Below are 23,410 nucleotides of genomic sequence, written 5' to 3' on the forward strand. Positions count from 1 at the left end.
CCAGCACACTCCTCAAGGTGAATGGTACATTCATTCGGGAGCTAGCAATCATGTCACCGGCAATGTGGGTATGATAATTGATCTCAAAACTTTTGACAATTAACATGATCTGGAGATGGGACTGCTCACCCCATCACTCACATAGGATATGCCCAAATTCCATGTAAGTCTGGTTCTGTGTCCCTTCCAAATACTTTCCTTGTCCTGGAATTAGAAAGAATCTTATTTATGTGTCCCAGTTTTATGATAAAACCAAATCTTAGGTAGTGTTTACTCTTTTTTCTGTGCAAGTGAAGGATCTTTCCACGAGCAGAACATATGCTTTAGGAGTGAGACGTCGGAGTATTTATGTCGTCAAGGAAGCTCATGATACCTCCTATAGTTCAAGTTCATTCACTTTGATTCCTTTAGAGAGTCCAGAGTCCAAGTTGCTCATCTCCCAGGTCAAGCCAAGCCTAGAAGATATTGACCTTTGGAATCGTCGTCTTGCACATTGCAGTTTTCCTTTCTTGAAGTCGTCCAATAAGGGAGTCTTTTCTAAAGAGTCTTGTAATAAGTTAGTGAATGAAAGACTATGTCCAAGTTGTCAAGTTTGTAAAAGCCACCAACTTCCCTTTCAGCATTTCAATTTTGAACAAAAGAGCTTTCTTTCCATTCGAGATTGTCCATTTTGATGTTTGGGGGGTCTACACCCAAGGAATCTTTTTTGTCTAGTAGATATTATGTCACCTATGTCAGCCGGGTACTGGTGCAGGTGCGGGTACAGAGGGTACAACACGGCAATTCCAAAAAAATGTGGAAATAAACTGATATAATCTAAATATATATTATATACTGAAAATATAAAGTTATAAACTGAAAATATAATTATAAATTATAAAATAAATACAAACTTGTATGTACGGAGGGTAAAATGGCATGTCCGGGTGTCGACGTGTGTCGACACGGGTAAGGAGGGCAAAATGGAGTGTCTAGGTACCATAGTATGTCACCTTTATTGAAGATTACAATAGATTTACATGGATATTCTTCATGAGGCAAAAATTTGAAGTTTTAACCTTTTCTGTCAATTTCACTCATATGTCTTGAGCAAACTATAGTTAATTTCCAAAGTGACGGTGGCAGTGAGTATAGTTATCATGCCTTCAAGAGTTTTCTGCATGAACATGACATTCACCATAGAAAGTCATGCCCGCATAATTCAAACCAAAACAGTGGCTGAGCAGAAACACACACATAGTGGAGAGTGCACTTTGTATGATACACATGAGCAACGCACAATTGGGATTATGGGCAGAAGCGTTTCACAATGCAGTGCATATTATAAATAGGTTCCCAATTAAAGTTTTGGGAGAGACAACACCCTACTTTATGTTATAAGGTGTCAACTCATCGTATGATTTGCAAGCATGGGGATGTGTTTGCAATGTTTTCTCCAAAGGAACAATTTTCCCCCCAAGGCTCAAATATGTAGGTTCATTGGATATGCCGATGGATATAAAGGGTATCGTTGCTGGAATCCAGTGTGAAAATCCATTGTTATATCAAGGCACTTCATTTTTATTGAAAGAAATTTTGATGTGGCTGAAATTCTGAAAGATTGGCAAGGGCATAATGAAAAATATTCCATGCCAACCAACGATGATTTATCATTGCAGCAGGGCAATGGTGGTGAGTGCAGCTTGCAACATAATCGGGTTATGGAGGGACTCAAAAGATGCCCTGTTATGGATGCACCAATTCAAGAAGGAAGATACAGTAGCTGATAGTCGGATTCAGCAACCTGACAGTCATTCACCTGAAAGTTCACAGCAGCAGCTAGAAAGGGACAGGTTTTGTGGTCAAACTTATCAAAGGAGAATAATAAAATCTGGTGGCGTTGATATACAAGAACACTTGGCTGATATAGGTGCAGGTAATGAAGATGGTGACCAAAATCAAGATTCAATCCCGGTTACACTAGCTGACCCACAAATTCAAGAGCCCCCTCTGCGAAGATCGACAAGAGTAAAGTACCCAATTGACAGGTGGATCTCATATGATACTTTCAGCCTAGAGTATCAAGTGTTCTTTATTCAGATTCAGCAAGACTAAGAGCCTGTATCCTATGATCAAGCAAGCAAAAATTATCGATGGGTAGACAATGAACAAGGAAATGAAAGTACTGCATAGTGTAATGAAACACCCAATGCACAAGTACAAGCCACTTATGGGCAAGAACAATACACATGAACAAGAAATACGTATGGGTCTAAATACGAAACTCAATCACAAATGCCTTTAATGGACAAGACCAACACAAAAAATATAGAAATTTATTGGATAATTGTTTAAGAACAAGCATACAACAAGAAGGGGATTACTCCCCTTTATATAAAGAAGAGAGGTAATATAGAGCTCTTGGAAACCACCCCAACAACTATAAATATAGTTGTTGGGACCTTGGGAACCACCCCAACAACTACATTTATAGTTGTTGGGGAAGTCCCAACAGCTCTAATGGCTAAGGACCATTATGTCCCAAGCTAAAAATAAAAAGAAAAAAGTAAAAATACTAAAGTGCCCCTAATGGGTACAGCCTATTACACAAAGTGAAGTGACAACACTACCCTCAATGGGTATTACATATTACAAGCACAAGAAAAATATATATACATATTTATATATGTATATGCATATACAACCGTATTCTTAGTAAACATAGCAATTGTTAAAATATAGCTTGCGTATGGATCTGGATCCAGATCCATACGCATGGTATGTTAATGAAACACATGCTGTTTTACTCTCATTAATGGCATCCTTGTAATATCTCTGATATTACAAGGATAGTTGTATTTTTGCTGATTATATAATATGGTTAGGGCTTGGAGGTCGAGCATTGTGAGCCGCCCCAGCCATTGTGTTCTCTCTCTCTCTCTCTCTCTCTCTCTCTCTCTCTCTCTCTCTCTCTCTCTCGCCCTGTTTCCTGTTAATGCTATAGCAGATATGAAATCTGATATGGTATCAAAGCTCAGGCCATCCTGTGCGTGAAGACCTTCTGAAACAGCGTATCCTCTTTCAACGTGAACAGCAGCGTGATCTTCCCCAGCGTATCCTCTTCCAGCGTGAACAACAGCGTGATCTTCCCCTTCTGAAACAGTGTACCCTCTTTCAGCGAGAACAGCAGAACTCCCTGTGCGTGAAGAAGTTCTGAAATAGCGTGATCTCCCCCTGTGCGTGAACAACAGAACTCCCTTCTGCGTGTTCCACCTGACAGCAGTAGCGTGTTCATCCTAACAGCGTTTCCTCCTCTTCTGAAATAGCAGAACTCCCTTCTGCGTGTTCCACCTGACAGCAGTAGCGTGTTCATCCTAACAGCGTTTCCTCCTCTTCTGAAATTTCTGGAACAGCAGCATCGTGTTCCTCCTTCAGCGTGAAGACTCTCTGGAATAGCAGCAGCGTGATCTCCCCTTTCTGAAACAGCGTTTCCTCCTTCAATGTGCTCATCGACTGCGTTCATCCTAAGTTCTCTCTTTTCTGTTACTCTATCATCTGTGTTGGTTCTCATTTTTTTTTTTCAAATCAGTTCTGATTCCTTAAATTTCCTTTCCTTCCTTCATTGTTGTTTTAGTGTTCTTTGTGCAGCCTTGTTTGGTCGTACAAGTATCTGCCTTATTACAGTGTTTCTGATTAATTGAGTGATCTTAAATCTGTTTATTTCTTTTCATTCATCTTGTTTGCTCATTCATTATTCTACTGATATGGATTACTCTTCGTCTTCATCATCCGGTCCCTCTGCCAATTTCTTGAGTCAGCTTGTTACAGAAAAACTCTACTGATATGGATTACTCATTCTAATTTTTTGACGTGGAAAAGGCAAATCCTTCCTTTTATACGAAGTCAGGATCTCGATGAACATTTGGATGGTTTAGTCCCTATACCACCACGGCTTATTTTGCAGGAAACCAAGGATGAGAAAGGTGACACAATTACCATTTCCATTAAGAATCCAGAATATACAGTTTGGAGGAAGCGGGATCAGTCTTTAGTTGCTTATATTACGTCAACACTCTCTCAAGAAGTGTTGGTTACTATTTCAGATGATTGCACTGAGGCGGATCCGTGGAGTAAACTGTCACAGACTTACTCTCAGATATCAGAATCCCGAGTTATGTTCTTAAAAAATGAATTTCAAAGTTTGAAGAAAGGCTCCATGACAGTCATGGAATACATAGGCCGCTTGAAGAGTATTACTGATCAATTGGCTGTTGTTGGAAGTGCTATTGCAGATAAAGATAAAGTTCAACAACTCCTCAATGGATTGGGTCCTGACTTTGACATGTTTACCACAACTTTATCATGCCTTCCTCACTTGCCCACTTTTGACGACCTCCAAGCGAAACTTCTCCAGCATGAGATGGTTATGAAGCAAAAGGCAGAAGGAAATGAATCAACTCGTCCTCATTCAGTTTTGGCCATGGACACTTCTGTAGGTTTTGGACGATGGAATGGAGGGCATCAAGGAGGCAGAGGCCGCGGACGTTTTGGGCAGGGAGGACGTGGTATCTTGCCTACACCTAATATTTCAGGGGGTTTTAACACAGGGAATCAGAGAAGAGTGCCCACTTGTTTCCTATGTAACAAAAGAGGACATGTGAAAGCTGATTGTTGGTTCAACCTACAGAATAGAGGAAAAATAAACAAAATTGAAAATAAATCCGCTACTGCTGTGGACACAAAAGGGCCATCCACAGATGTGCAACAACTTTTGTTATCAGCATTGTCACAGATGACGATCAAGCAAAATGAACAAGGCGAATGGTATGTTGATTCAGGTGCCGCCACGCATGTTACGGGTAATGCGGGTAAGTTATCTCACTTATTGCCTTATTTTGAAAAAGGTAGTATAGTTACGGGAGATGGAACTTATCACTCCATTAGTCATACTGGCAATGCACATATCCCTATGTCAAAGTCCTCACTTCACTTGTCCAATGTCCTTCTTGCTCCAAATATTAAAAAGAACATTGTCTCTGTAGCTAAACTTGTTGACGATATGAATTCTTCTGTCGAATTTACTCCCTCTTCTGTTTATGTTAAGGATCTACGAACGAAGGAGACGTTCGCTAAGGGGGAGCGACAAGGAAACATGTATGTCTTCAAGGAGATTCCTTCAGTGTCTTCGTCTTCAATCCCAGTTCTCCAGTTGAAGTCGTCCAAGCATTCTTCAGTGTCTTCGCCTTCAGAGTCTTTGTTTTTTCCTTCATTGGCAGTTTTTAATTCATCTCATTGTAATAAGCCAGATATTTGGCATAGTCGTTTGGGACACTGTAATCGAGGTTTCGTTAAAAACCTTGTATCTGATGGTCTCCTTCCAGAGTCTAGTTTATGTTCATTTTCTGATAATAATAATAAATGTTCCTCATGCGAACTCTGTAAAAGTCATGTTCTTCCTTTTTATATTATAAATAAAAGAGCTTCAAAGCCATTTGAGATTATTTGTTCTGATGTTTGGGGACCCGCACCTATTCCTTCTCTTTCTGGCAGTCGTTATTATGTTATCCTTATTGATTCCTATTCCCGTTATACTTAGATATATTTCTTAAAACACAAGCATGAAGTTTTTCAAATATTTCGGGAATTCCATTCGATGGTCAAAACACAGTTTGCTTGTGATATTGTGCATTTCCAATGTGATGGTGGAGGAGAGTATTCATCGAACGAGTTTATTGCCTTTCTTCGAGATAAAGGAATAAGTCGACAAGTTTCTTGCCCTCATACTCCTCAACAAAATGGGGTTGCAGAGCGGAAACACAGAAATATTGTTGAGAGCGCGATGAGCATGTTACATGATAGCAATGTGCCCGTTAGTCTCTGGACAAAAGTTTTTCACACATCTGTTTATATCATAAATCGTCTTCCTATGGCACTTTTGGATCGTAAATCTCCCTATTATACTTTATTCAGGCAACATCCCTCTTATGATCAGCTGCGTGCTTTTGGTTGTGTATGTTATGTACATATTGATTCATCTCTGCGAAATAAGTTTCAGGACAAGGCTGTCAAGTGCAGATTTGTTGGGTATGCAGATGAATACAAAGGTTATCGATGCTATGATCCTACTACAAAACGTATTAGGACCTCCAGAAATGTTGTTTTTGATGAACGAAATTTTCAGGTCAATGACTCTGCAGCGGTGCCATCTCGAGAATTAGAAGTATATGATCCATGGATGAGCGCAAATCTTTTTGCTAATACAGGAGAAACATGTCAGACAAGTTGTCCTTCCTTCGACTTGAGTAGGGAGTTGAATGACTCACAAATACATGTTGAATCATCTCCAGTTGAGCCAACCCCAGTAGAACGCTTCTCTGGACCGGTATACACTAGACGGGACAAAAATACAGAGCCGAAGTATGTGGAAAGCATCACCAATGATCCGGCTCAAAGGCCGTCACGCATTAAGCATCCTATTCAATGACGGGTGAGTTATGAGACTTTCTCTCTTGATTTCCAGTTGTTTATGTCTCAGCTCACAAAACAGGCTGAACCCACTTGTTTTACTCAAGCTCTTCAATCCCGTCATTGGACTGAAGCTATGAATGAAGAAATGGAAGCCCTTCATGAATGCCAGACTTGGGAAATAGTCCCTCGGCCAGAAGGAAAGAATGTAGTTGGCTCAAAATGGGTTTATAAAACAAAAATATAAGCCTGAAGGAAGCATTGACAGATATAAGGCACGACTTGTTGCTCGAGGATTCACACAACAATATGGTGAAGACTACGATGAAACTTTTAGTCCGGTAGTCAAAATGGGTACTATTCGTGTCATCATATCCCTAGCAGTCGATCGAGGTTGGAGCCTTAGCCAGATGGATGTTAAAAATGCATTTTTGCATGGAACTTTAAAGGAAGAAGTGTATATGAAGCAACCTCCTGGTTATGCCGAGAAGGACCCTACTGCCTGGGTGTGCAAACTAAGGAAATCTCTGTATGGGTTGAAACAGGCATCCCGTTCCTGGTTTGAAAGTTTCTCTATGCAAATTCAGAGTTATGGTTTTAGAAGATGCTCTCTGGATCATTCCCTTTTTATTTGCCAAAAGGCAGACATTGTTATACTTCTTATATATGTTGATGACATTGTGATCACTGGGAGTTCAGATAATCATGTGCAAGGCGTGAAGCAGTTTTTAATGAAAACTTTCAAAATGAAAGATTTAGGGGAGTTGAGGTACTTTCTTGGTGTGGAAGTTGACAGACAACAAGACACATTGACACTCATGCAACAAAAATACACTCTTAACCTTCTGGAAAGAGCCGGGATGACGAATTGCAAACCAGTCAGTACTCCTAGTGTATTACACCAAAGACTGAGCTCTAAAGATGGTCATCTTTGTGTCAACCCTACAATGTATAGAAGTCTCGTGGGAATGTTACAGTACTTGACCTTTACCAGACCTGATATAGTTTATGCTGTCAATCAGGTATCCCAGTTTATGCATGCTCCAACGGAGGGTCATATGGAAGCTGTGAAGCGCATTCTACGTTATTTAAAAGGAACTATAGGAGACGGACTTGTTTATCGCAAGAACGATAATTTGCATAGAGGACATGAACTCATCACTTATACAGACGCAGATTGGGCAGGGGATCCAGATGAGAGACGATCTGTCTCAGGATATTGTGTATATATTGGACACAATTTAGTGTCCTGGAGCAGCAGAAAACAAAAGGCAGTGGCACGATCGAGTACAGAGGCTGAATACAGATCGATGGTTGCAGGCACGGCAGAAGCCACATGGATTAGACACTTATTGAGTGATCTTGGGGAGACAATTACTCGATCTTTTCTTCTATGTGACAATCAAAGCGCAATAAACATTGCATGTAATCCTATCCAGCATAGCAGAACGAAGCACATTGAGATTGATCAACATTTCATACGACAGAAAGTCGAGATGAAGGAGATAGAACTACGTCATGTTCGAACAGAAGATCAAGTGGCAGACTTGTTTACCAAGGGGTTAACAGGACGTCAATTTTGGCTATTGAAGAGCAAGTTGTACATGATCCAAAATCACGTACAACTTGAGGGAGGGTATTAAAATATAGCTTGCGTATGGATCTGGATCCAGATCCATACACATGGTATGTTAATGAAACACATGTTGTTTTACTCTCATTAATGGCATCCTTGTAATATCTCTGATATTACAAGGATAGTTGTATTTTTGCTGATTATATAATATGGTTAGGGCTTGGAGGTCGAGCATTGTGAGCCGCCCCAGCCATTGTTCTCTCTCTCTCTCTCTCTCTCTCTCGCCCTGTTTCCTGTTAATGCTATAGCAGATATGAAATCTGATAGCAATATCAATAAAACAAGACTTGAAACCAAGCTTTAGCATAACAGAACTAAAGTGATCACATTAGGCTTTAGGTGCATGTTTCAAACCATAAAGAGTTTTTCTCAATCGAAGTACCATACCAGAGGGGACTTCATATCCAGGAGGTGAATCCTTATAAACCTCTTCTTTTCAATCTGTCTGTCATCATACAAAATGGATCTTCTCGAGGCAATCAACCATAGTTTGCAGGTTCTTTCTCTTGCATACAACAATCACTTTATTATTATAGCCCTTAAAGAAAATTGCTCTATTGTAACGCCAAATGTTAATAGTCTATCCGAATGTCTTAAAAATAACTCAAGTGTGTCAAAGGTTTTTACAGTCAATGACACATCTCTTGAAGTAAAAGGAATAGGATGTTTTGAAAATCTTCAAAAATCCAAAAGATTTTTTATCCCAGAAGTTAGATATATTCCTAAACTTAATTTGAATCTCTTATCTGTCTCGTAAATATATGATTATGGATGTAATATCTCCTTCTCTTCTCATGGTTGTTGGGTACAGGATCGCCAGTCAGGGAAGCTGATTGGGGAAGGCCATAGAGAAGGACTTTATTACATGGACTTTTTGGAATTACCCAGGAATGCATTTTGTTATAATATTCAAAAATTAGAATTAGATTTATGGCATAAAAGGCTTGGCCATCCTCATATGTCTAAAATTCAATATTTTCCAAGTTTGGAAAAATTTTGTAATTCTGAAAATTTTTCTTGTAAAGACTGCATTCTTGGCAAAATGAAAAGGTTACCATTTCTTAGTAGAACTTTTGTTTCCTCACGACCACTTGAGTTAATACATTCGGAAGTTTGGGGCCCCGCACCAGTTATTTCCAAAGGTGGTTATACATATTATGTCATTTTTGTTGATGACTTTTCTAGACATACTTGGATTTATTTTCTTAAACATAAATCTGATGTCTTTGCTAACTTCCAAATATTTCATAAAATGGTTAAAAATAAGTTTCAAAATGATATTTCTGTTTTTCGCACTGATTCAGGAGGAGAATTTATGTCCAACGAATTCAAAGACTATCTCAATTTACATGGTATTACACATCAAAGATCATGTCCACACACTCCACAACAGAATGACCTAGCCGAACGCAAACATCGGCACATTATGGAAACTACTAGGACATTGCTAATTGCAAATCAAGTTCCAAAAAGTTTTTGGGTTGAAGCAGTCCTAACTGCCACCTACCTCATTAATAGGATGCCATCTTCCTCAATAAAGAATACAACTCCAATAGAAAAGCTTGTTAATTTAACTCGAGATTATTCTAGATTAAGAGTCTTTGGGTGCAAATGTTTTGTTTTCACCAACAGAAATGACAAATTCTCTCCTCGTGCAATCCCATGTGCCTTTTTAGGATATGCTGATAATAAAAAAGGCTACAGGTGTTTCGATTTTCAAAATGACAAATTATATGTGTCAAGAAATGTATCTTTTTTGGAAAAAGAAAGCTTCTTTGAATTTGAAAAATCCAAGGATGTCACTGAATACTCATTTTTAATTGATCCAACTTCAAAATCCAATGAATGTGATGTTGGATGTGACCTTGACAATGATCAAAGTCCTATTGTTGTTGAAAATGATGATAATGAAGAGCAAATCCATAGGGATGTTAGTCTACAATATTCAAGACGTAGAGAGCAAAATTTTCCATGTGCATTACAAAAATACTCTGAAGTCTCACCTAGAAGAATGTCTAGAATCTCTAAACCTCCAGAAAAATTTGTGTCTTATGAATCTTTTTCACCCACGTATAGGGCCGCCATTACATTAATACAATCATATGTTGAACCATCATCCTATTCTCAAGCCAAAAATCATATAGAATGGATAGAAGCCATGAAAATAGAATTGGATGCACTAGAAAAGGCCAATACTTGGACGATACAAGATATCCCTCCGGGTAAGAAACCTATAGGTTGTAGGTGGCTATACAAAGTCAAAACCAAAAGTGATGGGACCTTGGAAAGATATAAGGCCCGTTTAGTAGCAAAAGGATATGCCCAAGAGTATGACATCAATTATGAAGAAACATTTGCTCCTGTGGCCCGTATGACCACTGTTAGAACTTTAATAGCCTTGGCCTCCATTAGAACATGGCCTATCTTTCAATTAGATGTCAAAAATGTTTTCCTGAATGGGAATCTCGTTGAAGAAGTATACATGGAAGCCCCACCTGGTATTAGTATCCCTAAGGGTAAGGCTCTTCGTCTAGAAAAAGCTCTTTATGGTCTTAAACAGGCTCCAAAAGCCTGGTATGACCGATTTAGTCATGTTATGCTTGATATTGGTTTTCAACCTTGTTTAACTGACACTGCTTTGTTTGTTAAGAAATCTGATGCAGGCATCATTATTCTTCTTCTCTATGTGGATGATATGATCATCACCGGAGGCGACAAACAGGGAGTTGCAAATATCAAATCTCTTCTTAAAACTCACTTTGAAATGACTGACTTAGGTTTATTAAGATATTTTTTAGGCATTGAAGTTGCTTATTCCCCTCGAGGGTATTTGATATCTTAATCTAAATTTGCTCTTGATATCGTTTTCAGGTCTGGAATTACATATGATAAGAAAGTAGACACTCCAGAAGTTGTCAATGTTAAAATGAAAATTGATGATGGAGAACTTCTTGATGATCCTACTCCTTATAGACAGCTTGTTGGAGCTCTTTCTTATCTTTCCATTACTAGGCCAGATATAACTCATGCGGTTCATACAGTCAGTCAGTTTCAGCATGCTCCCACCTCCGTGCACATGGGAGCGATTTTGCGTATTATTAGATACTTAAAATTCTCTCTTTCACGAGGACTCTTCTTGTCTGCTTCATCTTCATTAAATTTAATTGCATATACTGATGCTGACTGGGGAGGTGATCCCAATAATAGACACTCAACTACTAGTTTTTGTGTGTTCCTAGGTGAAACCTTAATTTCGTGGAGGTGCAAGAAGCAGCAGAAAGTCTCTCTTTCCTCCACCGAAGCTGAATACAGAGCCATGGCAACCACCACTATGGAGGTTGTTTGGCTCAGACGATTGCTAGCGGATATGGGAGCTAAAGCAACACAAGCTTCAAAGATGTGCTGTGACAACAAAAGTGCGATCTACATTGCAAGCAACCGAACATTCCATGAGCGCACTAAACACATTGAGATGGACTGTCACTATGTCAGAGAGGAATACTTACATGGAACCATTGATCTGCCATATGTTACATCAGAATATCAATTAGCAGACTTCTTCACCAAGCCTCTCGCTGCTCCCAGATTTCACTTCCTCTTAGACAAACTTTCGCTCATTGTACCGTAAGTTTGAGGGGGAGTGTTAAAATGTAAACTGTAATATATATATATATATATATATATATTATTTAATATTATTATATTTTCTTTTATTATTTTCTTTTTCTATTTTTCTTTATTTTCTTTTTTAGCATCTAGTTCAATAGAAACTAGATATTTGATCCAGTCAAGTTCCTGTTGGAACTTGACTGTGCAAATAGTTGTTGGACTGTAATCCAACAGCTATAATAAATGTTGTTGGACTATAGTCCAACACCTATAATAATAAATGTTGTTGGATTGTAGTCCAACAGCTATATTAAGAGACGTTGGACTTCCAACGTCTCTTTTGGAGAGCTCAAAATGAGCTCTCCTCTCTCTTCCACTTTTTTGTATATATAGGAGTGAACCCCTTCAATGTAAACTACTATGCTTCTTAAGCATTTTGTTCATGAATAAAGTATTATTTATTTTTCAAGTGTTCTTTCTTTTATACCCTTTCAAGGGTCATGCTTGTAGTGTCTCCAATAGACACTTGTTTGTGAGTTATTCGTGCATTTGTTGAAGACCACCATTTCATTACAGTAAATATTTTGTCCTTACACATAAAAGAGATAAGTTATCTCCAAAAGCTATCGAATGTGTTCTTAGGATATAGAGAAAATAAAAAAGGTTTTAGATGCTTCGACCTCAAAAGCAACAACTATATGTATCCAAAGATGTTACCTTTTTAGAAAATGAGAACGACTTTGAGAAAAATAAAGATATTGATGAAAGCGAATATGCTTTCTTATTTGATCTTCTCTCTCAAGAAGATGTGACTCCTCACGAAGAGGATGTTCCTAATGATTTAGAGGATACTCCTCTTAGTAATGTTGAAAATGAAAGTAATAATTTTGAGAATAGGTCAATTCAAACCTAAGGTAGGCGTGGTCAAGAAGCTCCCATAAGTGCTTTAGAAAAATATTCTCAAAATTTCAACATAGAAGAAACCTCTTTAAGGAGATCTAGCCGAATCTCCAATCCTCCTAATAGGTTTGTTTCCTATGAGTCCCTAACACCTAAATATAGGGCATGCCTAATTGCATTACATTCTTATCATGAACCATCACACTATAATGAAGCCAAAAACATTCCTCAATGGGTTGAAGCCATGAAACTAGAACTTAGTGCCCTTGAAAAGGCTAAAACTTGGGAAATAACCTCATTACCCACTGGAAAGAAATCTATTGGATGTAGATGGGTCTTCAAAATTAAAACTAAAAGTGATGGGTCATTAGAACGTTATAAAGCTAGGTTGGTAGCCAAAGGATATGCTCAAGAATACGGTATAGACTATGAAGAAATCTTCGCTCCCGTAACTAGAATCACTAGTGTTAGGACTCTTATTGCGGTTGCATCTGTTAAAAAATGGCCTATCTATCAATTAGATGTTAAGAACACATTTCTTAATGGTGAATTAAGTGAAGAGGTTTATATGGATCCTCCACCAAGAGTATCTATTGGTGAAAATAAAATTCTTAAACTTAAAAAGACATTGTATGTGTTAAATCAAGCTCCAAAAGCTTGGCATGACAGATTTAGCAATGTAATGACTAGCTTAAATTTTCGTTCATGTTATACTGACACTGCATTGTTTGTGAAAAGTGCAGGGACCTCAGTAGTTATTCTACTACTATATGTTGATGATATGATCATCACTGGAAGTGATGAGCAAGGAATCCATGATATTAAGAAAATTTTAAAAGAAAATTTTGACATGTCTGACCTAGGTTTCTTAAGATATTTTTTAGGTATTGAGGTAACATATTCTCCCCGACGGTATATTCTCTCTCAGATGAAACTTGCCGCTGACATTTGTTCCAAGTCTGAAATTTTGGATGATAAGAAGACAGAAACCCCTGAGGTTATCAATGCAAAGTTAAGGCTGGAAGATGGGACACTTCTCGAGAATCCTACTCCCTACCGTCAACTTGTTGGGTCTCTGACATACTTATCCATCACTCGTCCAGACATAGCTCATGCAGTTCACTCCGTCAGTCAGTTTCAACCATGGTTGCCAGTTGAGGAAGCGGGAGCGGGAAGCGAGGCACTTTCAAAATTTTAGGAAGCGGGGAAGCGGGGGACCACTTAGGAGCGATTCGGGAAGTGTCTCGGAAGCGACCTAGGAAGCGTCTCGGAAGCGAGGGGGAAGCGAAAAAAATAAAAATAAAAAATAAAAAATACAAAAAAATTGAAAAAAACAGGGGAAGCGTGGGGGAAGCGAGGGGGAAGCGCGCTTCCCATTAAAGGGAAGCGCGTCCCCCATTAAAGGGAAACGCGTCCCCCATTAAAGGGAAGCGCGCTTCCCAAAAAGGGGGACGCGCTTCCCAAAAAAGGGGGACGCTTCCCCCCCACGCTTCGAAAGCGCGACGTTCCGCGCTTCGGGGAAGCGCGCTTCCCCTTTTAGCTAGGCGCTTCCGGTAACTCTGGTTTCAACATGCACCTACAACTGTGCATATCAGTGCAGTCTTAAGAATTGTCATATATATTAAAGACACCATAACTAACGGAGTTTTTCTTTCTTCTTCATCATCTCTTGATTTAATTGCTTATACTGATGCTGATTGGGGAGAAAATCCCAATGATAGAGTCTCAACAACTGGTTTTTGTGTTTTCTTAGGTGACTCTATGATTTCTTGGAGATGCAAGAAGCAACACAAAGTGTCATTGTCCTCAACAAAAGCGGAGTATCGTGCAACGGCCACTACAACCATGGAGCTTGTGTGGCTTAAAAATCTCCTCAGTGATATGAGCATAATCTTCTCAATTCCTTCGAAGATGAGTTGTGATAACAAGAGTGCTATTTATATTGCAAGCAATCACACCTTCCATGAGCGTAGTAAGCATATTGAGATGGACTGTCATTACGTACGTGATAAATTCCTAAGAGGAACCATAACACTTCCTTACGTCACATCCGAGTACCAGTTGGCGGACTTCTTCACTAAAGCCCTTGATGCTCCTCGTTTCATGTTTCTTCTCAACAAGCTTTCGGTTGTATCCCCGTAAAGCTTGAGGGAGGGTGTTAAAATATATGTAATCAATATATATATATATATATATTTATCCACCTACCCGATAAGGGTTAGTTCTGTAAATTCGCCCAATAGGGGCATTGTAGTCTTTTTCCCTTTTTCTTCTTTTTTCCTTTTCTTTTTCCTTTTTCTCTTATTTCTTTTTTGTTTCTTTTTTGTATTTTTTGTGCATTAAATGCACACCCATTGGGGGCCCCAACAAAGAGTCGTTGGGAGCCCAACGACACCTTGTTGGGACTCCCAATGGTGCCTCTCTCTCTCTTTTCTCTAACTCTCTCTCACTCCTCTCTTGCCTATAAATAAGTGGGGTCTCCCCCTTTGTATCGTGTGGCTTCTTCAAGCCTCTTTGTGCCTTTATAAGATTTTATGCTTTCTAGCCATTATTGGCTTCTGTGTATGTCCTCTTTTGGACTTGTTCTTTGATTTCTATGTGTGAATGTCCATTGAAGGACATACATTTCTTTTTCGCATATTTCATTACACTTAGTCCTTTCATGAAATGTGTGGTTGTCAGCTATATAAATGGTGCGCTTGTTATCACAGAATAACTGCGAGGGTGACTTCATCAGCACTCTCATATCTTCTAATAATCGTCTCAACCATACAATCTTGGATGTCGTGATAGCCATGGCGCGATATTCAACTTCAGTTGATGACAAAGAAACTTTTTGTTGTTTCTTGCACTTTCAAAACACCACTGAGTCACCTAATAAAGACAGAAAAATCAGTGGTTGAGTGTCTATCACTGGGATCTCCTCCGCAATCAGAGTTAGTATATGCAGTTAATTCAAGGAAGGAAGAAAAGGACAAAATAATTTCTTTAGAAACAAAATTTTGTAAATATCTAACAATACACATAACAACACTCATGTGAATAGTAGTAGGAGAGTGTTGAGATGTCAGGTTGGATAATGGTCAAGTAGGAAAGAGCCCCAATCATTTGGTGGTAGAGAGTGGAATCATCCAAGGGTGTCCCATCATCGATTTTCATTTTGGCATTGATAACTTCGAGAGTATTTACCTCTTCTTATCTAAAATGCCCGACCTGTCAATAATCTCAGTAATAAACTTGGATTGACTTAGAAAATATCCCGTAGTAGAGTATGCTACCTCAATCCATAAAACATTGTTAAGATGGATGCCATTTTCTTTGTATATATGTGTATGGGTTGAGAGAGCAAATGTAGTTTGTAGGGTTTTGAGTGTTTATAGTGAGGTTGTTTGTAATTTTATATTTCTTTATGTATTATTTCAATTTTAATCTTAATAAATTATTTATTTTATAATTCTTGTGTTTCATTGGTATTTCTATGGTGAGTATGTATTCAAGTACATTGTACTTTTTTGTTCTTGGTATCCATTCCAGAGTGCATAAGGATTCGTGCTATTTTCAAGACATGGTATCATAGCGAGGCATCGTGGCCATGGAAAAGATTTGTATGGTATGGATTCAAGTTCTTCTCATTTCGATATGTACCTTTGGACCCTTTTGGTTTCATATATGTGGTAGGTATTCTTAAAGGATTATATTAAAAAGTTTTTTCTTTTGAAATTGGAAATTGTTCTCCTTTGATATATAAAGTATATGTTTTATATTATAGATATGTATGTTGAAAAATCATATTTTACAAGAATATGTAGTTTCTTAAAATCTTATTTGTGTTTCATATTTTGCAAAACATTAAATTTTATGTTGAATTTCCCTTTTGAATATCTTAACGTATGTGTATACATGTGTACGCTTGTTCTTATGCCTATATGGGTATTCATGGTTTATCTTTGAGATTTTTTTAATGTATCATGATTGTGTGACCAAAGAATGAATTTTATGCGAACTCCTTGATTAAAATTATGAATCTTAGAGATTTTTCGTATAAGTATTGTCATTAGTGATAATATGGATATTTTTATGCTCTCATAAGATCCTTTTATCATCATATGAATGTATTATTCCATGTATAAGTGATATTGCCTCCTTTTAAAGTAAAATTTATTCTAAAAAATTAATGGCTTGTGTATTAAGGAATTCTTACATTATATTCTTAAGTATATGCCACGAGTAGACTATATGATTACTATTGATGGGATAATTATGGTTTGTCATCATGTATCCAAATGTATGTATTAATAATTTTGAACATATTATGCATTTTGTGTGCATTTCATCTTGAATAAAAATTATACTTTTTTAGTGTTCTTTTAAGCTCCTAAGTAGCTATTGTGCTTATGTTTCTTTCTCTGTGAGTTTGTGTTTGCCTCTTGTTAGAGGTGTGAGAGTGGGAATCTCTATATGTTTGTCTTCAATTGTCTTATAGAAGACTTATGATTTAGATCTAACTTCTTAAAAGGCTTCTTTTTAATAAGACTGGTCTTGTCTCTTCATTGAGAGTTATTGGATCTTTTGAATGTGATGTGCCTTAGTACACTTGTTCCTTGATTGGTATATTTATGATTTCATTTTAAAGAATTCTCAAAACATTATATCCTCTATGTAGATTGCTTATATTGAGCATAATTCTTGTTTGCCTATTCAAGGTTGTAAAAATTGTCATGCGACGTATTGTTGTGCATAAGATTGCATTATATTCATTCTAACATTTTATCTCCTTTATTGGATTTAATTTGAAACTTTGTCTTTTCAAATTGATTCCTATATATGAACTCACTTATTTGATAATTGATTTTCATGAGTACGTATCGCCTTTTTTATGAAATTTGATTTGTCCATCACATATTTGTTATATGCATCATTTGTTTCTTTTTTGTCCTTGTTGCTATTGGGTCAAGGGTTAGTCGTTGAGGTGAGTTATGTGTGTACCTCATGTCATCTTATCAATCTAGGTTTTCAAGTTTATGGGTTATGTGTTGTTATTTGCCTTGGGTCTGATTGATGGTTGATTCGCCTCTAAACTCACTGTTGCTTGAAATCCAAGTTGGTCGTTGGGGTGAGTTGTGTATGCACCTCATGTCATCTTGTCAGTATAGGTATGTGTCTAAGAGGTAGGCGATTGTCCTCAATCTCTATGAGTGTGTTTTACCATTCATTTGTTTGTGTGTCCATTGTTACAATATTGGATGCTTGAAATCTTGTTTTTTTCTGTGATGATAGATATGTTTTTGAAACCATGGTGTTTCAAAAAAATGATATTCTTCTTGATGGCATTAGTTTGTTTTTCATTACAAGCTCTCTAAACTTTTATGCTCCTTCTTGTTATGCCTCATATCTAAGTGTCATTATATGTAGACAAAAGATGTTTGTGCACACTTTTGTGTGTTTGCTTAGCTCATAAGTGGCATTGAGATTATACTCTTATTCTAATAGTTGATACATTTATTTTGAGTGTCATTATATGTATACAAGAGATGCTTATTCACACTTTTTGTGTGATTATTTAGCTCATAAGTGACATTGAGATTATACTCTTGTTCTAACAGTGGATACACTTATTTTGAGTGTCATTATACGTAGACGGGATATCTATTAACTTTTGTGTGTTTGTTTGGACCATAAGTGGCACTGAGATTATTGTTCTAGTAATTGATACACTTGTTATGCATTAATGTGCCTTTTGTGATAGATATGTGTACATAATTTTCATGAATGATTAAAGTGATTAATGACTATCGTGTTTGAAATTAATGATTGTTTTCAAAAATTAATTCTTACTTTTATTTCAAAAAAAATAAAATTGACTTATTAAATATTTCCTATATATTGTATGTTTCTATGCTTGGTCATCCTCTCTCCATAATAAATAACTAATGTACTTATTCTTTGAAATCTTCTTATGATATATATAACTATATATATATAGTTGGGATATTTTTTAGACTTTATTTACTGGGTTTTCAAGAATTGATGATATGAAAGATTTTCTTTGTAATGGAGCATATGATTGAGCACCCCTCAAGGAAGCACCAAATGGAAGAACTTGATGAAGTCTATGAAGACATTTTATGTAATCGGGTTCTTCTTTTGTAATTGCAAACTTACAGTGAGTCACCGTAAGTTCGAGGAAGGTGTTAAGATGGATGTTCGTTCTTTGTATATATACATGTATATATATATATATATATATTATGCCTTAGTCAACCTAGGTTGACTAGGATATTAGTCAACCGAGGTTGAATTCTTCTAGCTGTTGGAGGCCAGTCCAACGGCTAGAAGGGTACTTTCTAATGCCCTCTTCTCTCCCTTGTTGGCTCTCTTTTCTTTCCTCTTCTTTTTATAAAGGTGTGGGTGTATGCAAAGTGCATGGGTAGTTTGTAGGGTTTTGAGTGTTCGTAGTGAGGTTGTTTGTAATTTTACATTTCTTTATGTATTATTTCAATTTTATTCTTAATGAAATTATTTATTTTATAATTTTTATGCACCATTGTTACTTCTACGGTGAGTATGTATTCAAATACAATGTATTTTTGGTTCTTGGTACCTTTCTGAAGTGTATCAAGATTTGTGCCATTTTCACGACAAAAATATCTAAGAAAGCCCAGGGCAGTCATTTCAAAATTTTGTTTCAAAACATTATTAATATGAATAACTCCTTGTTTGTCTCCTCCAGTAATGACCATGTCATCAACGTAGAGAAGAAGAATCATAACACATGCATCAAAATGCTAACAAACATAATATAACATGATTTAAAACAAATATTAAGCATAACAATACTGAAACGATCATACCAAGCCTTGGGGGCGTGTTTCAAACCATACAAGGCTTTATGAAGATGAACATTTTCTGTAGAAATCTCATATCCTGGGAGATGATCCATATAAACTTTTCCTTTAACTCACCATTCAGAAATGCATTTTTAACATTCATTTGGTAGATATTCCAATTTGTAATGTCAACTACCGCTATAAGGGATTTAAGTGGTCATCCTAGCTACAAGTGCAAACGTTTCAGCATAATCAATGTCATATTTTTGTGAATATCCCTTAGCAACAAGTCTAGCCTTATATCTTTCTAATGAACCATCACTTTTAGTTTTTACTTTATAAACCCACCTACAAACTATGGATTTTTTTCCTAATGGTAAATCTTCCATTTTCAATGTGTGAGATTTTTTCTAAAGCTTCAAGTTCATGGTTCATAGCATCTATTCATTCGAGATGAAAACCAAGCTCTGATACCATGTAATGAAATACTCAATGCATAAGTATAAGCCTCTTATGGGCAAGAACAATACACATAAACAACCACTTATGGGTCTAAATACAAAACTCAATCACAAATGCCTCTTATGGACAAGAACAACACATAAAAAATATAGGAATTTATCGGATGATTGCTTGAGAACAAGCATACAACAAGGGGATTACTCCCCTTTATATAGAAAAGAGAGGTCATATAGAGCTCTTGGGAACGACCCCAACAGCTATAAATATAGTTATTGGGAGCTTGGGAACCGCCCCAACAACTATATTTATAGCTGTTAGGAAAGTCCCAACAGCTCTAATGGTTAACGACCATTATGTCCTTAGCTAGAAATAAAAAAACAAAAAACAAAAAGGAAAAAAGGAAAAAAGTAAAAATACTAAAGTGCTCCTAATGAGCACAGCCTATTACATAAAGTGACAACAATACCCCTAATGGGTATTACCTATTACAAGTACAAGAAAAATATATATATACATATTTATATGTATATATATATACATATACAACTGTATTATACACCTATATATGTACAATTTAACACATAGTTGCCGTACTTGGGAGATTGTTGATAGGCCAGAAGATAAGAATGTAGTCGGATGTAAATGGGTGTATAAGATAAAATATAAAGCCGATGAGTGTGGATAGATATAAGGATGGTCGCTAAAGGATACACCCAAGAATATGGATTAGACTATGAAGAAACTTTTAGTCTTGTCATTAAAAAGGATACTATAAGGTTAGTATTATCTCTGGTTATGATACATCATTGAAAATTATACCAAATGAATATAAAAAATGTGTTCTTGCATGAAGATCATAAAGAGTAAGTCTATATGGAACAACCACCAAGTTACACGTAAACTAAAACCGAACTAAAACCGAGCTCCAGAGTGTAGCATATGGTTTTCAATGATGTCAGGCAGATTACTCTCTGTTTACTAGTATTGGCAGCCATGGTATTACTATCTTGCAGATATATGTGGACGATATTGTCATTACCGGCACATCTACTGATCACATAAACCAGCTAAAGGATCATATGCAGAAAAGATTTCAGATGAAGGATTTGGGTGTGTTGAGATATTTCCTTGGAGTAGAGGTAGACCTTAACAAGAAAATAATGTTTTTATCTCAACAAAAGTATGTTGTTGATTTGCTTAAAAGAGGTGGCATGAGGGACTGCAAGCCTATATCCGAGAAAGTGTCAAAAACTAACATTGGAAGAAGGGAAGCCATATAGAAACTCAGACAATACAGAAGCATGGTAGATGCGCTTCAATACTTTGACTTTTACACGGCCAGATATCTCTTATGCAGTCAATCAAGTGCCACAGTATATGCATGATCCCAGAGAAGGCCACATGGAGGGGGTAAAACACATTCTAAGACACGTAAAAGGCACCATCAATGATGGGTTGACGTATGTTAGCGAATGCGATAATAAGTTGATTGTTATTGGATTTACAAATGCTGACTGGGCCGATGACCCGGATATGAGGAGATCCAATTCGAGACATTGTGTTCCTTGGAAAGAATCAGATATCCTGGAGTAGCAAAAAACAAAGGATTGTCGCTAAGTCTAGTGCAGAGGCAGAGTATCATTCTATGGCAACTTTAGCAGCAGAGGTTACCTGGATTAGGTATTTACTTGTATTAAAACAGAGCATAGGGAGGTTTGTCATATATTGTGATAACCAGAGTGTTGGCAAAATATTCATGAATCCCATACAAAATGGAAAGACGAAGCACATTCAAATAGATCAACACTTTATAAGGGAGAAGATAGAAGACCAAGAAATAGAAGGGCGGTTTGTTGGGTTTGAAAATCAGGTAGCTGATATTTTTACAAAAGGATTATCAAAGGCATGGTTTTGGTTTCTTAAAGGCAAGCTGTCCATGATAAAGAGGATATGCACAGCTTGAGGGAGACTGTAAAGAATGGGTTCATTAGTTAGTAGTGTCCCAAGGGTACTTTGGTCCATTATTGTAATATTCTTTTGATGTCTTTAAGTACTCATTGTAAGGGTAGACTTGTCTTTTGTCTAACCCTAATGTAATCCAAATATACAGCTTAATGAGAAGAAAAAACCCACAATCAAGAAAGGCGGGATTGGCTGCACCCTCTCTCTCTCTCTCTCTCTCTCTCTCTCTCTCACACACACACACACACACACATTTTCCAGATTCAGGATTGGCACCAGATTTGTAAAATATAGAGCACACTTGTATAGCAGCTGAGGTAATGAAAAAGACTGCAATACTATGGTCCAATAACCAAAAAAACGAATATCAACATATGGGAAAATTAAGAGTTTGAAATAACAAGACATGGAAAATATAAACATGAATACAAAGAATGAATGGAAGGATGCAACCATTAAAGTTACAAAGAGATAAAATGTGGAAAATAACCTAACAATGTCATCATTGATCTCTGGTGTAATGCTAATACTTCTTCTTCTTATTCTACGAGGCTCTGATGTTGATGCACCAACCGATCTGTCAAAATGTCAAAGAAAAATTAGTCAATTTCTTTGTAAGATAACTAACATGAATCAATCACAATTTTCTGCATAGTTTAGGTTATATTGACACAACCAAACAAGTAACTCGAAACCCGTAATTATCACCTATGTATCACATTCTTGCAGCAATAATTAACTCATTGCAGTCCAATATTTAGCTATGAATATAACTTTGTAATAGATGCATAAAACAGTATGCCCATACATGTAGAGCAGGGGAACCTAAACCCAAGTTATGCTGCCGAGTACATCACAAACCTGTAAGTATATGTGAGGCTACCTACAATAGTCGTTCACATATTTATAGCATGTTATATGACTATAGCTGCATGTGTGTCCCAGTCACAAATACCACAGTATCAGAAATTTCTCATAAAATCTCAAAAAAAAGTTTTTGAATTTTACAAAGTTAAAGAAAAACAAAGTAAATTATGTTACATATTTTCTGCAACAATATTGAAAAGTCAAAAAGTCTCACATACAAAGAATAATGAATTTTAAATTGAATGATAAAACAAATATCATGATATTTTCCATTCTTTTGTGACTATTGTGAAATAATTTTTAAAAATATCATGAAAATCTCATTTCATGAGATATTTCACAAAAAAATCCTTATTTTGAAACAATCAATGAGCAGCAAGATATGTACATACATACACATCTGTGCATCACGTCTTTGAAGTCATATGTATGATCATAATCTTCGAGTATACATGCAACATAGTGCTGCACTGTATGAATCTAATTGCATTCAGTTACTGTAAGCTGCACAGCATAAACATCTCTTTCCTTCCCTTTCTGCTTCTCTGCAGCTCTGGATCAACCTTAACTTGACCACAGTTGATGAAGAGTAGTTTCTAATTAAATTGTATTCATAATATTATGACAAACATGCGGATTCACGTATACAGGAAACAGACAGAAAAATGAATATCAACTAGATGGTTTAAACGAGGGGAAAAAA

At 36.9% G+C, this 23,410-nt stretch overlaps 1 protein-coding gene across 1 annotated transcript in view; it reads right to left on the bottom strand.

Moving 5' to 3' along the window:
- The window catches only part of LOC149843818 (serine/threonine-protein kinase EDR1-like), a 146,949-nt gene that overhangs the window by 44,870 nt on the left and 78,669 nt on the right, over positions 1 to 23,410 (bottom strand). The window contains exon 10 of the mRNA XM_090000078.1: positions 22,331 to 22,417. Coding sequence (XP_089856204.1) covers positions 22,331 to 22,417 — 87 coding nt within the window. The remainder of the gene's footprint in view (positions 1 to 22,330; positions 22,418 to 23,410) is intronic.

Source organism: Nuphar pumila, chromosome 3, assembly GCF_984573655.1.
Source record: "Nuphar pumila chromosome 3, dmNupPumi1.hap1.1, whole genome shotgun sequence".
Classification (NCBI taxonomy): domain Eukaryota; kingdom Viridiplantae; phylum Streptophyta; class Magnoliopsida; order Nymphaeales; family Nymphaeaceae; genus Nuphar; species Nuphar pumila.